Source organism: Eutrigla gurnardus (genome assembly GCF_963514095.1).
Source record: "Eutrigla gurnardus genome assembly, chromosome: 11".
Taxonomy (NCBI): domain Eukaryota; kingdom Metazoa; phylum Chordata; class Actinopteri; order Perciformes; family Triglidae; genus Eutrigla; species Eutrigla gurnardus.
This window is the reverse complement of record NC_139925.1, coordinates 15902795-15921138: the sequence shown is the minus strand read 5'-3', so window position 1 is coordinate 15921138 and position 18344 is coordinate 15902795. Positions and strand designations below refer to the sequence as shown.

Below are 18344 nucleotides of genomic sequence, written 5' to 3'. Positions count from 1 at the left end.
GCTGCTAGTAGGTAGTTTCAGGGAAGTTCAGTGCCACAGCTATGTATATTTTCAGGCTCTGTACAGATACTTTTGGGGCTTTTTTTTTTTTTTTTTTTACAAATGTTTGTTTTAATTCCTATTTTCTCCTGAATTTGCATATTGTATAATTTTGACATGGGAGATTGGAAACGTCATGAGTTTACTTACTGAAAACGCCAGTGACATTAGCAACAGAGCTAACAAGCTTGCAAACAGACAGTTTCATTACTGGTTTATCTCCCATCCATGAATCTTATTGAATGAAATGGTGTACAATCCTTAAAACAAAATGCCAGGGGGAGTAAAAGATACTTTTTGTAGGAGAGCTTTTGTGACTGAGTAGCACTAGCATGTTCTCTGCTGGCTGGCAGTGGCATATTATCAGTTAGCAGCTACAGTAGCTTGCTAACTGGCCCTGCAACTCTCTAACCATTTGTCACTAAGTTTCTAGATATTTTGCATATGCATGGATGAATTTACCTGTTTCTTTTGTGACTACATCTTTGAGGCAATTTTATGGAGCTGTTTTACATGTTGTCTGGCTCTGGGACAGTAAGATGGCATCCTTCTAAATCCTATAAAGCTCTGATTGTCTCTATTGTTTGTGAGCACCACACCAGGCGTATTTGAATCACTGAAAGAATCCCAGATCTGAAACAGACTATTGCATCACTGTTGTGACCGGTTTTACAGAACAGCTTCAAGTGGAAATCCTGTACAACTATAGGGTACCATAGTTGGTAAAACTGAGGCGATGCAAAAATGAAATACACTGATACAGTGCGTCAATGTCTGTGACGCTAACATAATGTAAAACTTGTGTAACACAGTTTCTCTTTCAGTGCCGTCAACTCTGCCGTCAACTCTGTCCACGTTAACACTCTGACGTGGACAGTACAACAGGAGTGCTGTTATTCTTGCCTACATTAGACTCATTACCTCTGTCGTCTGTGTCATATTGTGCTGAATTATTGAGATGATGTGTGTGATTCGTCACTCACACGCGTTTACTGTCTGATTTGCCTCAAATGGCAGCTGAAAAGGTGAATAAGACAGCTTCTCCTTAGAGGCTCTATCTATGTCACCTATAGCGGTTCAACAACAAACGTAATGAGACAGTTTTGCTGTAAATAACAATGACTGGATTCAAATTAATTTAAGAAACCTGCCAGCGTTGACTAACGAAACATCTAGCAAAGGAGGCATATTCTCACAGCTTGCCCTTCTTTCCGCGTCTCAGTATTAAACATTCATAAGGTATCTTTCTGCTTGTGTGGCTCATAATGCAGTGTACAGCACGGTGCATTTATGTGTGACTGCACACAGAAAGCAGCACCTCGAAGCAATAACTGACCGCCAGATCAATTTTACACAGCGTTCCCTCCGATCCCTTCGCAATCACTCCTCACCTCTGTTTTTTTTTTCAGCGACAATGAACCCTGAGACGAAATGATGATTGCACCCCCCTCCTCTCCCTTTTGGATGCTCAGGTTTATGGATACAGTCTAAGGGATCTATCAAAACTCATCTGCAGACTTCTCTAAATTTTTCATTGTGAGATACAAATCTAAAATATCTAAAAAAACAGAACAGCCTCAGGAGGATTCAGTTGTAGATGCAATCTACTGTAGTCCACGGCTGTTCTCTATGAAATATGGATGCTCTGATACTGTTCTATTTTTACCACCAGCACTGGATCGGTGCTGGCAGTAGAAGATCACAGTGTGACGAGGGATTCGGGCGGGGAGGGGGGCACTATACATATGTCCTGTTTCTATAGCAACCGTTGGCCTGGGGGCTGAGTTTCTGACAACTGTCTTTTAACTACCCTCGCACAATCCAGCTGTTGGATGCCGAGCAACACAGCGACGGAGTTGTGTACGTCAGCAAAGCAAAGAGCGGCGTTGGGGACGAGATGAAGCACCACTCCATGGGGACCGATTGAGTTTCCTTTGTTGCAGCATTTTTTTGCTTATCAGAGAAGCGAGCGTTGCCATCTGCGCTCGAGCTTGAGGTAGCAGCCGTCCCGAAACTTTGCTGACTTCAAAAAGAGATGATTGTCAAATAATCTTGGATTTAAATGGGTCAGACCTTTTTTTTTAAAGAACCTTTCTTGATGCGTTACAAACATTTGCATATATTCTTTGTGTTTAGGTGATAGAGAATATCATACTCTGCTTGATAATGTGTGAGTGAGTGATGGGATGAAAGGATGAAAGTTGCGGCTGTCCTCGTCCTTGAGGAGTTTTGAGTGCTTTTTAATTAGTATTTTTTTCCCACATGCATTTTTTTTCAACACTTTGATTGTGCGCCGTGAAATAAACACACAACTCACACAAACGCAGGCACAGGTTACTGTCATCGTCGGAGGGTAATTGTAATGTGTGGCTGGCATGTTTCCCCTTCGTCCCTTCTAGCAGGACTAATTAGAGCTCCATTGCCAAGAGAACACTACACACATAGTGCAGACATCTGATAGCTTTGATCCCCACACACACACACACACACACACACACACACACACACACACACACACACACACACACGCGCGCCAGCTGTTACACTAGTTCAACCACCTCGTAGATGCACTGCAGTACTTTCTCTAATTCTATCACAAGGCAAGTTAATAAAAACGTATTTAGTTCAATGTACACATAAGGACGGATGCTTCTGAACACACACACACTCAATATGAAGCTGTGAATTATATATTTTTCTGGATTATACTGTATTTAGAGGCAGCGGTGAACACTTATTGTTTATTTCCCATGTGATTGATTAAGGTTTCTCACCGCATAAAACAATATTCTTGGTCATGTGAAACAATGATTTTGAGATTTTTTTTTTTTTTAGATTCTCATATTTTATCTTAAAATGTACTACAGTATTAGTAGTACATTGGTTTACTGTTGGTTTACCGACAGGATGATTTGAGAAACAAATAAAAAAAATTGCATCTTCCTGACTGGTGTTGAGCTAAACACGGAATCTTAATAAATACTGACCATGAGGTCAGATCTATGAATGGAAGATTATATGCATTGATTTATTCAAGTCAAGTGGTTCCAAGCAGCTAAAAAGTTGGTGGATACCTGTATTTTATATCAAATTAAACTTTTCCCTTTTCTTCTTTGGATTTCCCCCAGCCCTTCTTTATGCCACCATCTTTGGTAATGTGACAACAATCTTCCAGCAGATGTACGCCAACACGAATCGTTACCATGAGATGATCAACAGCGTCAGGGACTTTCTCAAGCTCTACCAGGTGCCCAAGGGCCTAAGTGAAAGGGTTATGGACTACATTGCTTCCACCTGGTCCATGTCGCGGGGTATAGACACTGAAAAGGTATGTGACACTTCTATAATATCCAGTTTTGCCATAATGCGTTATATGTGCAATATTGTGCAAATGCAGCATAATTTGTGCAATATTAATATAATAGTGTATAAATGGAATTGTATATAATTTAAGTGGTATGCCGTTTATAGCAGCCACCAGCCACCCTACTGAAGTCAGATGATGCTGGAATTATTTCAGTGTGTGGATATTAAGCATTCAAGGCAAATATATTTAAGCAGTGCTGCTCTGATTGATTCAAAGCCAGAAAGCATTCATATCACCGCTCATCATTTAAATCCACCAAACCAGGCATGGAAAACATTTTATTATTTCACCTAAAATTAGAAACTCAATTTCTAATATGGATGGGATTTTATCACGAAGAAACCTGTAGTTAAAATCAAATTGTGGTCCTAATTCTGTCCTCTTTATTTGTGACACATGCACTGCATCTATGTATTATTTATTTGTGTGGCATTAGGCCACACTAAAGGGTCTAAAAATGGCATATAATCCCCTCTGCTTCACATTCATCTTCAAAGAGATTAGTTTTAAAGGCAGAGCTGTGCGACGGCCTGGCATCCTGTTGATTATGTGTACTTTAACAACATGATGCCACTCAGTGACACATGACTGTGAGGCAGCTGGACATGTGAAACTTTGTCGTAAAAACAGTATTCAAACTGAAGAATTTCAGTCCAATGGATGGTCGACTCAAGAGTTCACCAAAAGCTAAAAGAAAGGACTTCTAAATCTGCTATAAATAATCTTTTTTACGAGGCAAATAAAGAAAGGCTGTTGTATTTAACCTGTAACCATTTAGCCTCTGGTTAACAGCAATATACCTAATTAATCACACATGTGGGTGTAAAGTCAGCCTATGCAACACTATATGTTAGCAGTCCTTCATCGCTTAGGGATGAAGACTGGTTCCACATTATAATGCATAAAACCGTGTTTACATTGTTAGTTCTGTCAAGTGCAACATTGAATTTATTTTTATCGGATGGAATGCAAATCCTTACACAGCTCTCCCCTCTCCTCTTGTTTCTGTCCAGGTGTTGCAAATCTGTCCGAAGGACATGAGAGCAGATATTTGTGTTCATCTCAACCGCAAGGTGTTTAAAGAGCACCCGGCTTTTCGGCTAGCCAGTGATGGGTGTCTCAGAGCGCTGGCCATGGAGTTTCAGACCATCCACTGTGCCCCTGGTGATCTGATCTACCATGCCGGCGAAAGTGTGGACAGCCTTTGTTTTGTGGTATCAGGATCACTTGAGGTCATTCAGGATGACGAGGTGGTGGCCATATTAGGTGAGTTCAGGTGAAGTCCTGGTGCATGTCTTTCCACCAAATCACACTGAGCATTTGTGACACAATCCATAATACAATTAGCCAATTGTGTTTATTTCACTAAAGAGGCGGTAAAGGCTTTTTATACCCACTACTCATGTTTTCAGATTTTTCGAATTTCTTAAGCTTAAAAAAAGAAATTCTAAATTTGTTATCATAGAGACTCATCAACACCCAAAATATAGCAGTGATGACACTGCCTCCGGCACTGTTCTAATAAAACAGTTTTGCTTCGTAGTAACAACATATTTTTGTTACTTTAAATCCTCCTTTTTTTCTACTTCACAAACTGTTTCTGACTGCAGTGAAAACGGACGGCCGGGGGATTTTTGTCTGGATTGCAGATAGAGTAAATTGAGACCCTACCCAACGTGATTGGAGTAGCATTTGGATGCTGTCTGACTCTATGAAATACTCTAACCTGTAGTAAGCCACACCAAAGGAAAGGATAAGGAAGGAACCAGAGCAATTGCTAATTGCCATGACATTGTTTATCTTCATGTAATCTAACAAAAGAGGCTACATCTTTATTTATCAAGATACAGAAGAACAACACCTTTTCCTTGCCTACGCTCGCCTGATTGAATCCCACTAGAGGATTTCCTATTCTACAACTTCGTCATTTTAATTTGACAAATAATTCATTTTTGGAATAATGGATAACATGCTCTGGCAGCGACACCATCGTGGTCAAACGTGCAACGTTTCTCTTTGCAACAATCAATATATGATCAGGCTAATACCATTGACCCAGGTGGAGACTGTAATGAAGCCTGAAGTGATAAACAACTCACTACTCAGTTTCTCATTAGCCTAATGGCACTGTGGAACTGAAATAACATGTAAAGTGCACAAGACAGTCTAATTTAATCCTCACACCGGTGCTGTTCGACGTCTCATCCTGCGGACTTCTCAACAAACAGGAGCTCTAAGCATTATTATTTGGTGAAACTCATCTGGAGGTCACTAATCATTCCATTATTGCTTTTGGGACTTTATTTGTTTTAATCATCTGCATACAGCTGTATACAGCTGTTAATCCTGTGGTTCAAAGAAGTAATCAGATGTTTGCAGTCACGTACAATGGAATTCTAATACTTTCTGCAGTCACACATTGAGAAGCTGTTGTTTAGATGTTGATTACATAACAGTCAGCTATATGGTCACCTTGAGCCTTCCAAACCTAAAATAGTACTCTACAGTCCATGACTCATTGGTTTGGCTTTTATAATAGTTAATACATAATCCTAATGCTTTGTAACTGTGTTCCTGTCTGGGGAACAATAAAGGCTGGTTGCCAGGTTAAAAAAACACTTGCTTTGCTGCTGACTTGTTTTTTAGTAGGTATTAAAATGTTGCTAATAATGCTACTAATTGGTCCAGATGTCCCGCAGCTCTTTTCCAGAAGGGAGCTGATCGCAAATTAATTGAAGTGACTTCCTGATGAATTAAAGCACTCGCTGAAAAGGCAGGGTGCCTTAAACATATTGCTTTGTATTGTATTTTTAATATGAATTCATTAATACATCATTAATTTAATATTTTAATTACAATGTACAAATAAAGTTGATGTTTTCCTTTTATTTTAAGTTAACATCATAAGAGCCTCTGTATTTCCCAGGCATCAACCTCTGGGTCTGAAAAGTGAAGCCGATGCTGAAGTCCCTAAAACTTAGTAAACTTTTATACCTTACTACCTTTGTGAACATTGTATACACACGTTTGTGGTCTCAACTGTAAGGCTTAAAAACAACATTCCACAAAGTTATTGGTGCCGTCACAATACGTCCATTTCTTATATGCAGTCTATGAAGTTCCATGAAATAGATCAATCCTGCCCCCAAAGAAATGTCAATGTCAATTTTAGTTACATCATTGTTACGTTGTTTATTGATGTTAAAGTCGAGCTGAGATAAGATTAGATTAGATCACATCCCCTGTCATATCTATTTAACAACTAATGCTGGAAAAAAAAAAAAAATACAAAAAATCATCCTGAAAAACAAATTATTGGTGGGACACTGGAAATAATTCCACAGTGTGCAGAATTTTGAATTGTTAGATTTGGCCGATCCCAGTCACCCACTTAATGTTGAGTTCACATTGCTTCTGTCAGGATGCAGATTTACCCAGATGCAGTACAAAGTACTGTATGTACTATTTACTGTCATGTTGTTGATATCTTATTGTCCTTTGATCGTTATGTTTGTTCTGCTGGCCTCACTACAAATTAACCTTAGGAGATAATAAAGATACCTTGAACCATGAAAATTTCCGCAGCTCAGTGTCAGTAAATACCGTTCAGTCAGTATTGGACTGCAGGAGTTGCAAGCCTGCAATCTTTATTTAAAGCTTTGAATGGGTCAGTGGGGTTCTGGAGGTGAGGTTACAGTAATTGTGCAGGGTTGGCATGGCCTGTGATGGTGTGATGATGGGGCCCAAACGCCCTGCTCCTACCCCTTACAACAAAAGAGACCTGCCTTAAGAGCAGTACACACAACCTTGCTACCCATAAAATACATATAACTAATTTATGAAGCATTCTTAAATGATTTATCAACCAGTTTTAAAGCCTTTTGTTATAACTTAAAGGCCTTTAATAAAACATTAGAAAAATGACATTTACTTCCTTATTTCTTTAAGTTTTTGGTTTACTGTGCTCTCTCTGCAGGTAAGGGAGATGTATTTGGGGATGTTTTCTGGAAAGAAGTGACTCTCGCTCAAGCCTGCGCCAACGTCCGAGCTCTGACCTACTGCGACCTGCACGTCATTAAACGTGACGCCCTGCAGAAGGTGCTGGAGTTCTACACAGCGTTTTCCAACCACTTCTCAAGAAATCTGCTACTCACTTACAACCTACGGAAAAGGGTGAGTGACTCTTCAAATAGCACCAAGAAAGAACAATTCACTTTAGAGGTCGTGTCCACCAAAGCGTTTTTTTCTTACGAAAAGAGCTTTGGAGGCGAGGTGGTTTTTCAGCTGAGATAACTTGTTTGCGTCAGGTTGCTATGATACGGAATGTCCCCGGATGTAAAAATGTTGGCACAAAGCAGAGTAGGCCTGATGGCCTCTATGGTTAATGAGATTTTGTGGGCGAGGAAACATCTCGGCAAGTAAAGTTGAAGATTCAGATCAACTTTATTATCCAACACGGGGGAATTTGTTTGGCCCTGTGCTCCAGATATGAAAGGCACCACGAAGTCTACAGTAAAAACAATAAAAACAATGACAACATACACAATGAGATCACAAAATACGTATAACACAACACATTTGGTCATGGCTATTCCATTGTGATTGGACGGCTGGGTTAAAAAGTGACAAGTGCAGCATTTTACTAAAAGCTGCACTCCGATCTGTTATTTTAATAAGAGCTTGAACTTTGAGTGGATGTGCTGCATCCTGGTGATGAGTCTTACATTCTCTGATGTTTTTTTGCACTGTACTTCCCAGAGGTCACATAGTAATATGTGTGGGCGAGTACAATGACTGCTTTTCTTTCTACAATTTCTACTGTTATAGCTTTTTCTCTCTGTGTTCTCGGCTCTCGCTGCTCATGTTAACTGAATCATTTGACATTTTTGGGAAATATTCTCAGTCGCGTTCTTGTGAGAGTTGGATGAGAAGATTGATAAATGTGTCTGTCGGTTGAATATGAAACCCGGCCAGGAGATGGTTGGCTTAGCTTTGCAGGAAGACTAAAAAATAGCTAGTTGCAATTCTAAAGGTAAGCTAACTGTCTCCTGGCGTTGTATCTATCAGACAGACGTTGATCTTATCATCCAAAGCCCAAATCATGGCTGCTACCAGAAACACACAATTGCTTTAGAAAATGTAAATTTGCTAGATTGAATAACACAAATTGAAGTATCTGTCAAGTATCAGTAACTGAGCACATACACAGCTAAACATACTACTCTTCATACAAAAACACAGTTCCATTAAACCGCCGCTATATATTAAAACCACTCTTACATCGTTCATTTGGAAATGAACAGCTGTGATCAACAAGTCAAGTGTGTGGCTACTAATCATTACCTCATTCATCGTAAAATCAGCCGGCCCATGACAGTGCATAAGATTGAATATGCATATAAAGAGACAATCTCATCTGCTGCTTTAAACTCACTATTCACCAGGGCCCAATACTTCCTGGATGTATACATCAGGGAAATCCAGAGATGGATTGAATAAGGAGCCAGACGCTGCCTTCACATGGAGCTTGTGACGCTGTGTTTTTCGACTTGGGAAATCTGGCATGCGAAATTTGAGTGGTTCAAGTTGTGAGAGCAGCTTTGCTATGAGACTGAGAAGGAAAATGGATGTTGTCTAACCTTTTCAACAAATGATGCTTTTATGTTTATTGCACTGTGACGTCATGTCTGTGAACAAGAAAACAGTAGATGACAAAAATGATAAAAATAGACACAATGTCCAAACTCAAAGCTATCAAAAAACATCCACTCTTGAACACGTCAGCTGGTGGTTCGAGTGCTCGACTCTTTTCATGAACACTGGAGCCAGAAAGCCTCTGTTCTCCAGCCAGAGCGATTCTTCAATTGGCTCTCTGTCTGTAATCTTCACTTCAAGAAATAACTGAAGAAATAAATAATCCCAACTCAAGGTCCATTTACTTGCTTTTTCCTTTTGCTTCTTTTTTTTTTACCTTTCAATCACATCACTTAGTCTTCTTTAGTGGAAGGAACTTTCTCTTCTATTGTAATGGATATGCTGTTTTGATTTTATGCAGTTTCAAAAAGATCTAGTAATGCACCTCAAGTTGGGTTTGATTTGTCAAACTACAATTTATATAAGATAAATAATGTATTATCGGCTTAACAGTTATATCTGTAGCATTCAAACGCTGCAGCTTAAATGTTTTCTTTTAAAGCACGCCTGTGGCTGAGACTCAAGGGAGGTGTACTTGTTGGATACTAACAAACTAAAATAAAAACTACACTAGAACATAAAAATCTAGAATATTGTTTTATGAATGTGTTAAGTCTTTAATTGTTATAATATCACAAACATCAATCCAAGGTACAGAAGGAGGGCTGCAAAGCTAATAGAAAATCTTAGAAGACAGTAATCCATTTGCAGCTTTGTGGTAACAGTCGACAGTGTGTCTTCACCCGCTGAAGCCAGAGGCATGATACGAACTTTCCCTCTGCGTCATGGGAATCGCGTCTTCAAAGGTGACATTTACAAAGCACACCCATTTTGAAACATTCACAATCTTCCTCACAAAAACTGTACAATCAGTAAGATACATACACCTGTTCATCTAAGTGACATTGATCATGTTTTAGACTTGTATGTCTTCACGTCTAGAGACTAAAGTGACTTTGAGGAGAGGCATTACAGTGTAACTTGCTTGTGTGCTTGTATCATTCAAACTTGATGGTTATTATGGTGTCAATTCTCTTGTAGATCGTCTTCCGAAAGATCAGTGATGTGAAACGAGAGGAAGAGGAGCGTCAGCGACGTAAAAATGAAGCCCCTCTAAACTTGCCACCAGATCACCCGGTACGAAAACTCTTCCAGCGCTTTCGACAGCAGAAGGAAGCCCGCCTGGTGCCCGACAAGCCGGAGCTGGACGATCGAGACATCGAGAAGGGTCCGGTATACGTGGAAATCCCGATAGCAAAGACACCACTCACAACCACCAGCATTGTCACGGTGACAGAAAGCCCAGCAACGCCCTCGTCTTCAACACCTTCCTCTTCAACACCTCCACACTGTACTCCCTCAGACAAGGTAAAGCTGCAGGTGCCCGCTCCCGTCTCTCTGCTAGGAGGCCGGGCTGCCGAACCTGTCAAGGTCAAAGGCTGGGGTCGCTTTAAGGAGTCCATGGCCAAAGCCGACAACTGGAACAAAGTGTCAAAAGCCGAGTCCATGGAGACTTTACCTGAACGGACCAAGGCGCACGAGTCACAGACGTCTCTAAAGAAGACGGACTCATGTGACAGCGGTATCACCAAAAGTGACCTGCGCCTGGACAAAGTGGGCGACTTCCGATTGACACCGCAGGATCGCAGTCCCGTCCAGCCTCCGGAGACCAAGCACGCCTTCTACCCCATCCCAGAACAAACGCTTCAGGCTTCGCTCCAGGAGCTCAAGCTGGAGCTGAAGGACGATCTCAAGAACCTGAACGTTAGAATGTCCGGCCTGGAGGCTCAACTCACAGAAGCACTTCAGCTCCTCAAAGCGAGGAGGTCGAGTGCGGACTCCCCGCGGCCTCTTTTTGACATTTCTAGACCTGCGTCACCAGACCTGGACAAAGAGGACATCTTCTCTTGAAGGGCCTAAGGTTATTCCATGAGGTTAACTGTGAACTCAGTCTGAATGCACTATTATCCAGATAGCGTGGCTAGCTGGCGGTGCACTGGGCAGAAGTGTGGTCTGCACTGGCCTTCATCATTGGGGGCATCCTGTCGGTTAACAAGGGAACGTTGTGTTGAGAAGTCGAGGTCGTAGCCCAGATTTTGTTGTCGTAACACTGAATCCTCTGAGGTTACAAAAAACACTGACAGCTCTAAGTTTGTACATAAGTTTGAATAATTTTTTCCATCACACTATAATGGAAAAATAGCTTGAGCGGTTTGACTTTTGTGACTCGATTGTGAGAGTGTCAGCAGAAGAATATAGTCGTATCTCTGTTGGGAAGCAAATAGACACAGCATGACCCACTGGTTTGTTATTGAATCATTTGTATTAGATTCTTTGCATGTCACATAAAATAGATGTGCGCTCTCAAATTGCAGATGGTGCATATTTGATTGACTGAGGCAACGCGGCGAGTCATTTGCATTATTTCACTCTGACAGTGGGAAAGGGCAGCCTTTCCAGATGTTGAAGTAGTCTCAGAGTAATTTCCTCAAGCGATTGATGAACTCTTCTTATTATATCAACTGCCAGGATCATTATGAATTATACAACAGTTAACTCTGGCCAAGCTATCAGATTTACAAAGACATCTTTCAGCAGAGTTTATTAGTCCCATAAACCATGGATAGACAGGCTTGATGAAAAGGCAGCAGTGAGCGAGTTATCCATCTTTGATTTCCAGTATTTGTTATCTCATCATATCTCTCATATATGAATACTAAAAACACACACAGTACATATATATCTATTGTTTGAGATATATAGATTTGGCATTGCATAATTAGATAATGCAGACGGTACTGATAAAGGCTGCACCCCTTATTTTAAAACTGTCAAGAACATAATGATGAATTCCCTTTGCATATTTCTAAATATTTCTAAAATTAAATGTATTTATAATTAAAATAAAACTACAAGGTCCAGGGGTTTCATGTAAACAGACCAAGACTGAGGTTCATTTTTATAATATACCAGTTAACATGCATGATTTAATGTGTGTGTCTGTATTTACAATGACTGGAGGAAAAAACCCCAACAAACATCACCCCATGACAACGCAAGATACACGTTGACTATTAATAAGGGTAAAAATTAAAAATGTTGTGGGAAGGTTTTAGCTGAAATGCATGTGTTTGGGAAGTAGTGCGTGTACGACTGGATTAATGAGACTTTGTGTAAACTAATAATTTGTAAATGGTTGTTTTGGGGGTGAAGAATTCCTTTATGGCCCATATTTGAGGCAATATCTACCTTACTTCCACTGACTTAACGTTCCCTTGACAACCGTTAACACCTGACTGTTACTGTTTACAAAGTAGATCTGACTCTAAAAATAAGATATAATTAATGTGTATCCTTCCTGTTACTTTGTGTACAAAATAATCCAGTCAAATCAAACTAAATACAGTTCAGGATCATGTAGACTAGGGATGCCAGGGTGAAATTGGACAGGGGGCCAGATTTTTTTCAAGTGAGACCTCAGGGGGCCGGATTACACTTTCGGACTGAAAAGGCCAAACATTGACTCAACACATGGATAGGTAGGCTATTTGAAATTATTCATGAAGGCCTACACATCAAAAAGAAATTGCATTGGCACCAAAATAGCCTCACAATGAGGCCTAAATTACATACATTACAAAGGAGGATGATTGACAGGCGCTCTCCTTCATACAATCACGTGCACACTTCATGGCTGCACCTGATTGGACGATCGCTTTCACAGCGGTCCTGTCTGCTCCCGGATTTCAAACCGACCAACATGGCGGCTCGTTTGGAAACTTTCTCTTATTTTACGACAATAGTTCAACGAATTGTGTTTCTGAAAACATTTTAAGCGAGAAATAAGCTATGCAGTTGCTGAATCTGTCTTTATTTTAGATCGACAACATTCAGTTTAAAAGATTTTCGAGAGCTTGCGGAAGGCAGCGGCGCAACGTCTCTCCACACTCGCCGTGAGTCGAATGCATTGCAGGGCATACCGTAAATCCTTTAATATAGCCTCAGCCAAAATCTTTGCGATGCGAACCTGACAATAAATGGGAAGGGTGGAAATAACGCTGCCTGTCGACACTTGCCCCAGCCAATGTGACTGGCCGATAATAGAATACAGGCCAGTATTAGAGGATTTACGGTATATATTTAAAAAAAAAAAAAATAGATAAAATAATAATAATAATTAAAAAAAATATTCTCCCCTTATCACCCGCGGGCCGGATGTGACGTACAGTTGGGCCGGGTCCGGCCCGCGGGCCATAACCCTGGCATCTCTGATGTAGACGATGTGGCAAATATTATGACTTGTGACTTAAATTGGAACACAATTTTGATTTCACCACAAAGAATGTTGAATGACAGCATCGGGCGAGTTCGGGATCACCGGTGGCCACCCAAATCATTATGCAGTATGTTGCAGCAGAATACATGATTAGCTTGAACAGGCACAGACGCTCACTCACTCACTCGCTCACTCACTCACTCACTTGCTCTCTCTCACTCACTCACAATTGGATGGATGGACGGACAGACGGATGCTTGCACTCACGCACATAACTGATCGCATGATCTTCCTGACGGAGATGATAACACTAAAAATGATAACAATGAGTCCACAGAAAAAGATGCATGAAACATCAAATGAAGCAGAGCCATGAGCTCTGGTATCAAGCAATAAATATCCATATTTAACTGTTAGAGGAGAATTTTCTGTCGAAACATAATTTGAGGCTCTTCAAAAACTATGAATAATGGAAAAATATGACAGATTTTTGAAACCATCAAATATTTTTGCAGTTTTATGAAACACAGAATAAATTAATTGCAAGTTGCATGGTCAGGATCTTTACCGGTTTGCTTGAATCTATCTTAAGTATACAGTCTTTCACGTGGCAAAAATAACCATCATCCTGTAATATTTATTATTCATATGGATAATTTATGTTCCCTGTATGCCGGTTCTCTTATCCAGACAAAAGACGGGCTGAGACGGACACAGCTGAGAGGAAAAAGACGCTGGAGGTTTTTCTCTAGCACATTCTCTGGCTCCATTTCTATCAAAAATTCAGTTTACTTAAAAATAAATGGGCATGTCATCACTGCATTGAGAACTCGTTGGTTTAGAGCCAGTGTTTATGGCTCCTTAAATATCTTTGCTTTTAGAAAAGGAAAAGTACTCAAAATCATCTTGCTATGACTGTTCTACCACAGAGAATTCATAAAGCTGCTGCTCACACATGAGGAAAGAGTTCGTAAATTCTAAGGGGGCAGAAATGAGGGCTGACAGTGAGAGGATCATTAAATAATGGCAAGCTTTGGCATCTTTAAATCTACAAACAAATTTGTGAAACCTTAACAATTCAAAATTACTTCTCCAGTTGATGATACGGACATCTAGGGCACTGACTTCAGACACAAATTGACTTATAACAAATTTCAATTTGTTGGCCAACAACTAAACAGACTTTCCTAATCAAATTATCAACGGATTACGAAATCATGGCTCTGTGGTGAAAGCCTTGTAATAATCTGCTGTGACTGTAAGTGATTACATTTAATGTTATTCAAACGAGTTAGTGGAGATTGCCTTAAGACAAATTCAATAATGTTATTGAGGTGAAATCATCTCTACAGCATCATAGTATTACAGTATGTACTGTATTAATGCTGGACAACTGGGTGAGTTTGAAGCTCTGATTTGGATACTTGGAATCAGTCAAACCTGGCAACACTGACATACACCATGCCCAACCAGAGTTTAATGTAAAAGTTAGAGTTATGCAGGGCATCATTAATGTTCAAAGTTAGGATGGACGTTTTTTCGAACAACTTGGAAAGCTCATTTGCTTTGTTGCAAAGGGTGAGATGAGAAGACCGATTCAAAGAGTTCAAAGCTACTACAAGGAACAAATGCTATAGTGTTTCCATGTCCCTTAAAAAAACCCTAGTCTGCCCCGCACAGTCCTGATTCTGGCTTTTCTGTGCCTCCCTTCCCACCAGTGGGCCCAGCATTACAGCCTTGGCCTCCAGCAGCTTGGTGTCGGGCCCCGCTGGAGTCTCTGGTGAATCTGCGTGTTTTCGTCAGATTTTACGCGGAATCCGACCCGAAGGAGTCATGAGTGGACTAGCTTAGCTTAGCATAAAGACCGGAAGCAGAGGGAAATATATGAAGCTTATTTATTAACACACTTTCATATGTTGACTTGAAATGTAAAAATGAGGGGTTTGAAGTTTGGAAGGAGCCAGGCTAGCTGTTTACCCCTGCTTCCAGCCTTTATGCTAAGCTAGGCTAATTGTATTCCAGGTCTAGCTCCATATAACGCAGACACGAGAGTGGCATTGGTCTTCTCATCTAACTCTTGAGTTATAGGTGGGAATCTCTTACACCACAGTTTACTCAAAACTGTTCAGAATAAAATAAAACAATTTTTTACACTTGTTTTTAGCTTGCTTTGACTTTTAATAACACAATGCAGTGCTGTTATTTTTGTTATCATTTATGTGCCGATTTATGTAATGAACCCTCATGTAAATTATGTATTTATTTAGGTGACAAAATAATTGTTTACTTTGAAGTTAACTTATGGTGAAATATTTTCATTTTATCCCAAATAAACTGCTGTTTCACTTCACCAATGACACAGATGAATGACCGACTTGTTAATATTTATCAAGCCTATTTTAAACTTTCATTTCAAATGACACACTATGAATCTTAAGCTTAAATTGTTTTTGTTTATTGTTGGTGCTGTACTGTATTAACTCATGATGTTACCCTGTTTTAGGGTTGTCTTTTAGTTTCTCCAGTATCTAACAAGAACAGAATGATTATTTATTATAAAATTATTATTAGTTAAACGATCAAATCTGTTTCAGCTAAAAAACAGACTTTGTGCCACAATTTGAACCCAGCCAAACAACAAAGATGCAGAATGCTATGTAGAGGGTATTTCCTCCTACACCTGTTTTTTTTTTACCAACACCATAAATATGTTACTAAAATGGGATGCGCTGTAGGTGCACTCTAAAACTCAGAGACAAGATCCTTGAAAGCAATATGAAGTTATGTGCTGTATCATTTATAAACAAAGGTCCAAATGGTGACACAAATATGAGAAACCTTTTACGGTATACTGCACTAGCCCTTCATGACATTTACCCTGATATTATTAAAGTCATTACCTTTGATTGCTACTGAGAAGCATGCAACACTGTGCCTTCATAATATTGCCCACACTCCTTTTCCTGGCCTGCAGTGAGGAAAATCCCAAATTGCTCATTTGAAACCACACAGAATTATTTTTGTGGTCAGCTCTAGAAAGCTGCCTAGTAAAAAAAACCCTACTATATACATCTATAAATATATATGCACAAATGAATTGCAATGTTTAGATTCTTAATAAAACGTTTGAATTCAGTGTATGGTTTAGCCTATGTAATATGCACATGCCTCTATGTTCACACACCATGAGAAATGTAACTATTTCAAGCACAATGGGAACTCTTTGTTATCAACTGTGACATACTGTAATATTCATAATAAATATTTTATACATACTGTACCCTGTCTGTTCTCTTTGAGGAACACAACGCATCCGTTTGTCCGTCAGTCTTTGTGTTTCAGCTCCCCTGCCAGTGATAAGGCCACTTTACTGAGAAAGTGTGACTCAGCAGGTGGATTCTCCTGCTGATCTTCTCATGTCAGATAAACCTCACAGTTTTGTGCTCATTTAAGAGGATTCCTCGCTGACCCCCGCTCACATTGATCCTATTTTAGGCACCACAGACGTGATAATCCCGAGGACAGAAATCAACTAATGGAGACACTCGAGCCTCCAGATTACACAGTTATTTCATTCACTACTGGTCGAGATTAAAAACATGACAGAGCCGTGTAGGTGAGACAGTTCACCTATACCTATGAACAGTTCATTGTTTGTGGCATGACAATAAACAGCCAAGAGGACCAGAGGCGACTTGAGAGTTTAATGTAAATGATAAATGAATCTGCGATTACACCTCTGACTGAAAATGCACTCTCCTTGGAAGCCATGCCCTGTAGCGGTTTGCGCTCCTTACTGTGCCCTATGAATAGAGGATTAGATTGTTTTTGCCACATCACACTTTCTTTTCTTAGCTCAAAAGACAAAGCAGCCTGCTATTACTTCCTGGAACATGGGGTTTGTCTTTAGAAACTGGTGACAAACGAGTCACCCCCTATTGGATTACAGAGTAAATAATTAATTGTGATCGGATATGTAAATGCTAAGGCTTTAAAGATGTGTAACTTATCACCAAGGGCTGTTTATAGTGGACTTTTGGTGTGAAACTAAACTTTGTCTCCCATTACATCAAGATGCCAGAGCAGCAAATAACAATTATTGTAACTATCAATTCATATATTTTCTCTGTAAACTATTTTTAAAATAGAGATTAATTTGCTGTCAAATAACGTAATGGTTAATTGACTTCCCGCTGCGGCTGTAACCCTCTTGTCATGTAAAAAGCCTCACATCATTGAGCATAGAATAAAGTCATTACATTTTCCAAAAGTCCAATAGAACATCTTTAACATCTTTTAAAAGGAAAAGTCTGGTGATATTATTGTTATCGTCAATGAATCCCATAGAAAAAGCAGTAACAAATTAAATTGGATTGATCTCACTCTGCGTCTCAGGCTGTCCAAAACGTATTTTTATCAATGAGTCACTGTGAAAAGGGTTAACATGCTAATAGAAATGGGCACTATAGCTTATTATGATCTCACACAACACTATCCTGACACTGTAGATACTCACTGGTACGCCAAATGTGTATTAATCTGCAGCTCGAGTAACATTTGCCAAGAACTACAGTACCTAGCCATTTTAGGAAGTCTCTTAAAATGAACTACATATTTATTTTACTCCTTTTTTAAAGATTTATTCTCAAGAGTAATGAGAGTGAATGGACTTGGAGCAGAGTGGAACACGCTGTAGGAGTCAGAAGGTATTTTTTTGGTCTTTTCACAGGATTTTGAATTACATCAGTCTTTAAAAAAAAAGAAGCTGTTTTTATACTTTCTGAAACGTCGACAAGTTGTGGAAGTGTATTATGGGTTGACATTGATGGAGTTCCTCAGGAAGCAGGTCAAGCCCTTCATCAAAACACTCCTGACTTTTATATATCAGGTCAAACACAGTGTTATGAGTGAACAACTCATAACACCAGGTATAGTAGGCTATGCTTTTCCTTAATAACGTGGACACAC

The 18344-nt window shown here is 39.8% G+C and overlaps 1 protein-coding gene across 1 annotated transcript in view; it reads left to right on the top strand.

Moving 5' to 3' along the window:
• Positions 1–11097, top strand: part of kcnh1a (potassium voltage-gated channel, subfamily H (eag-related), member 1a) — a 33378-nt gene extending 22281 nt beyond the window's left edge. Inside the window, exons 9-12 of the mRNA XM_084021244.1 lie at positions 3168–3367; positions 4420–4672; positions 7383–7579; positions 10142–11097. Coding sequence (XP_083877370.1) covers positions 3168–3367; positions 4420–4672; positions 7383–7579; positions 10142–11011 — 1520 coding nt within the window. The 3' untranslated portion in view covers positions 11012–11097. The remainder of the gene's footprint in view (positions 1–3167; positions 3368–4419; positions 4673–7382; positions 7580–10141) is intronic.
• Positions 11098–18344: the final 7247 nt, after the last annotated feature.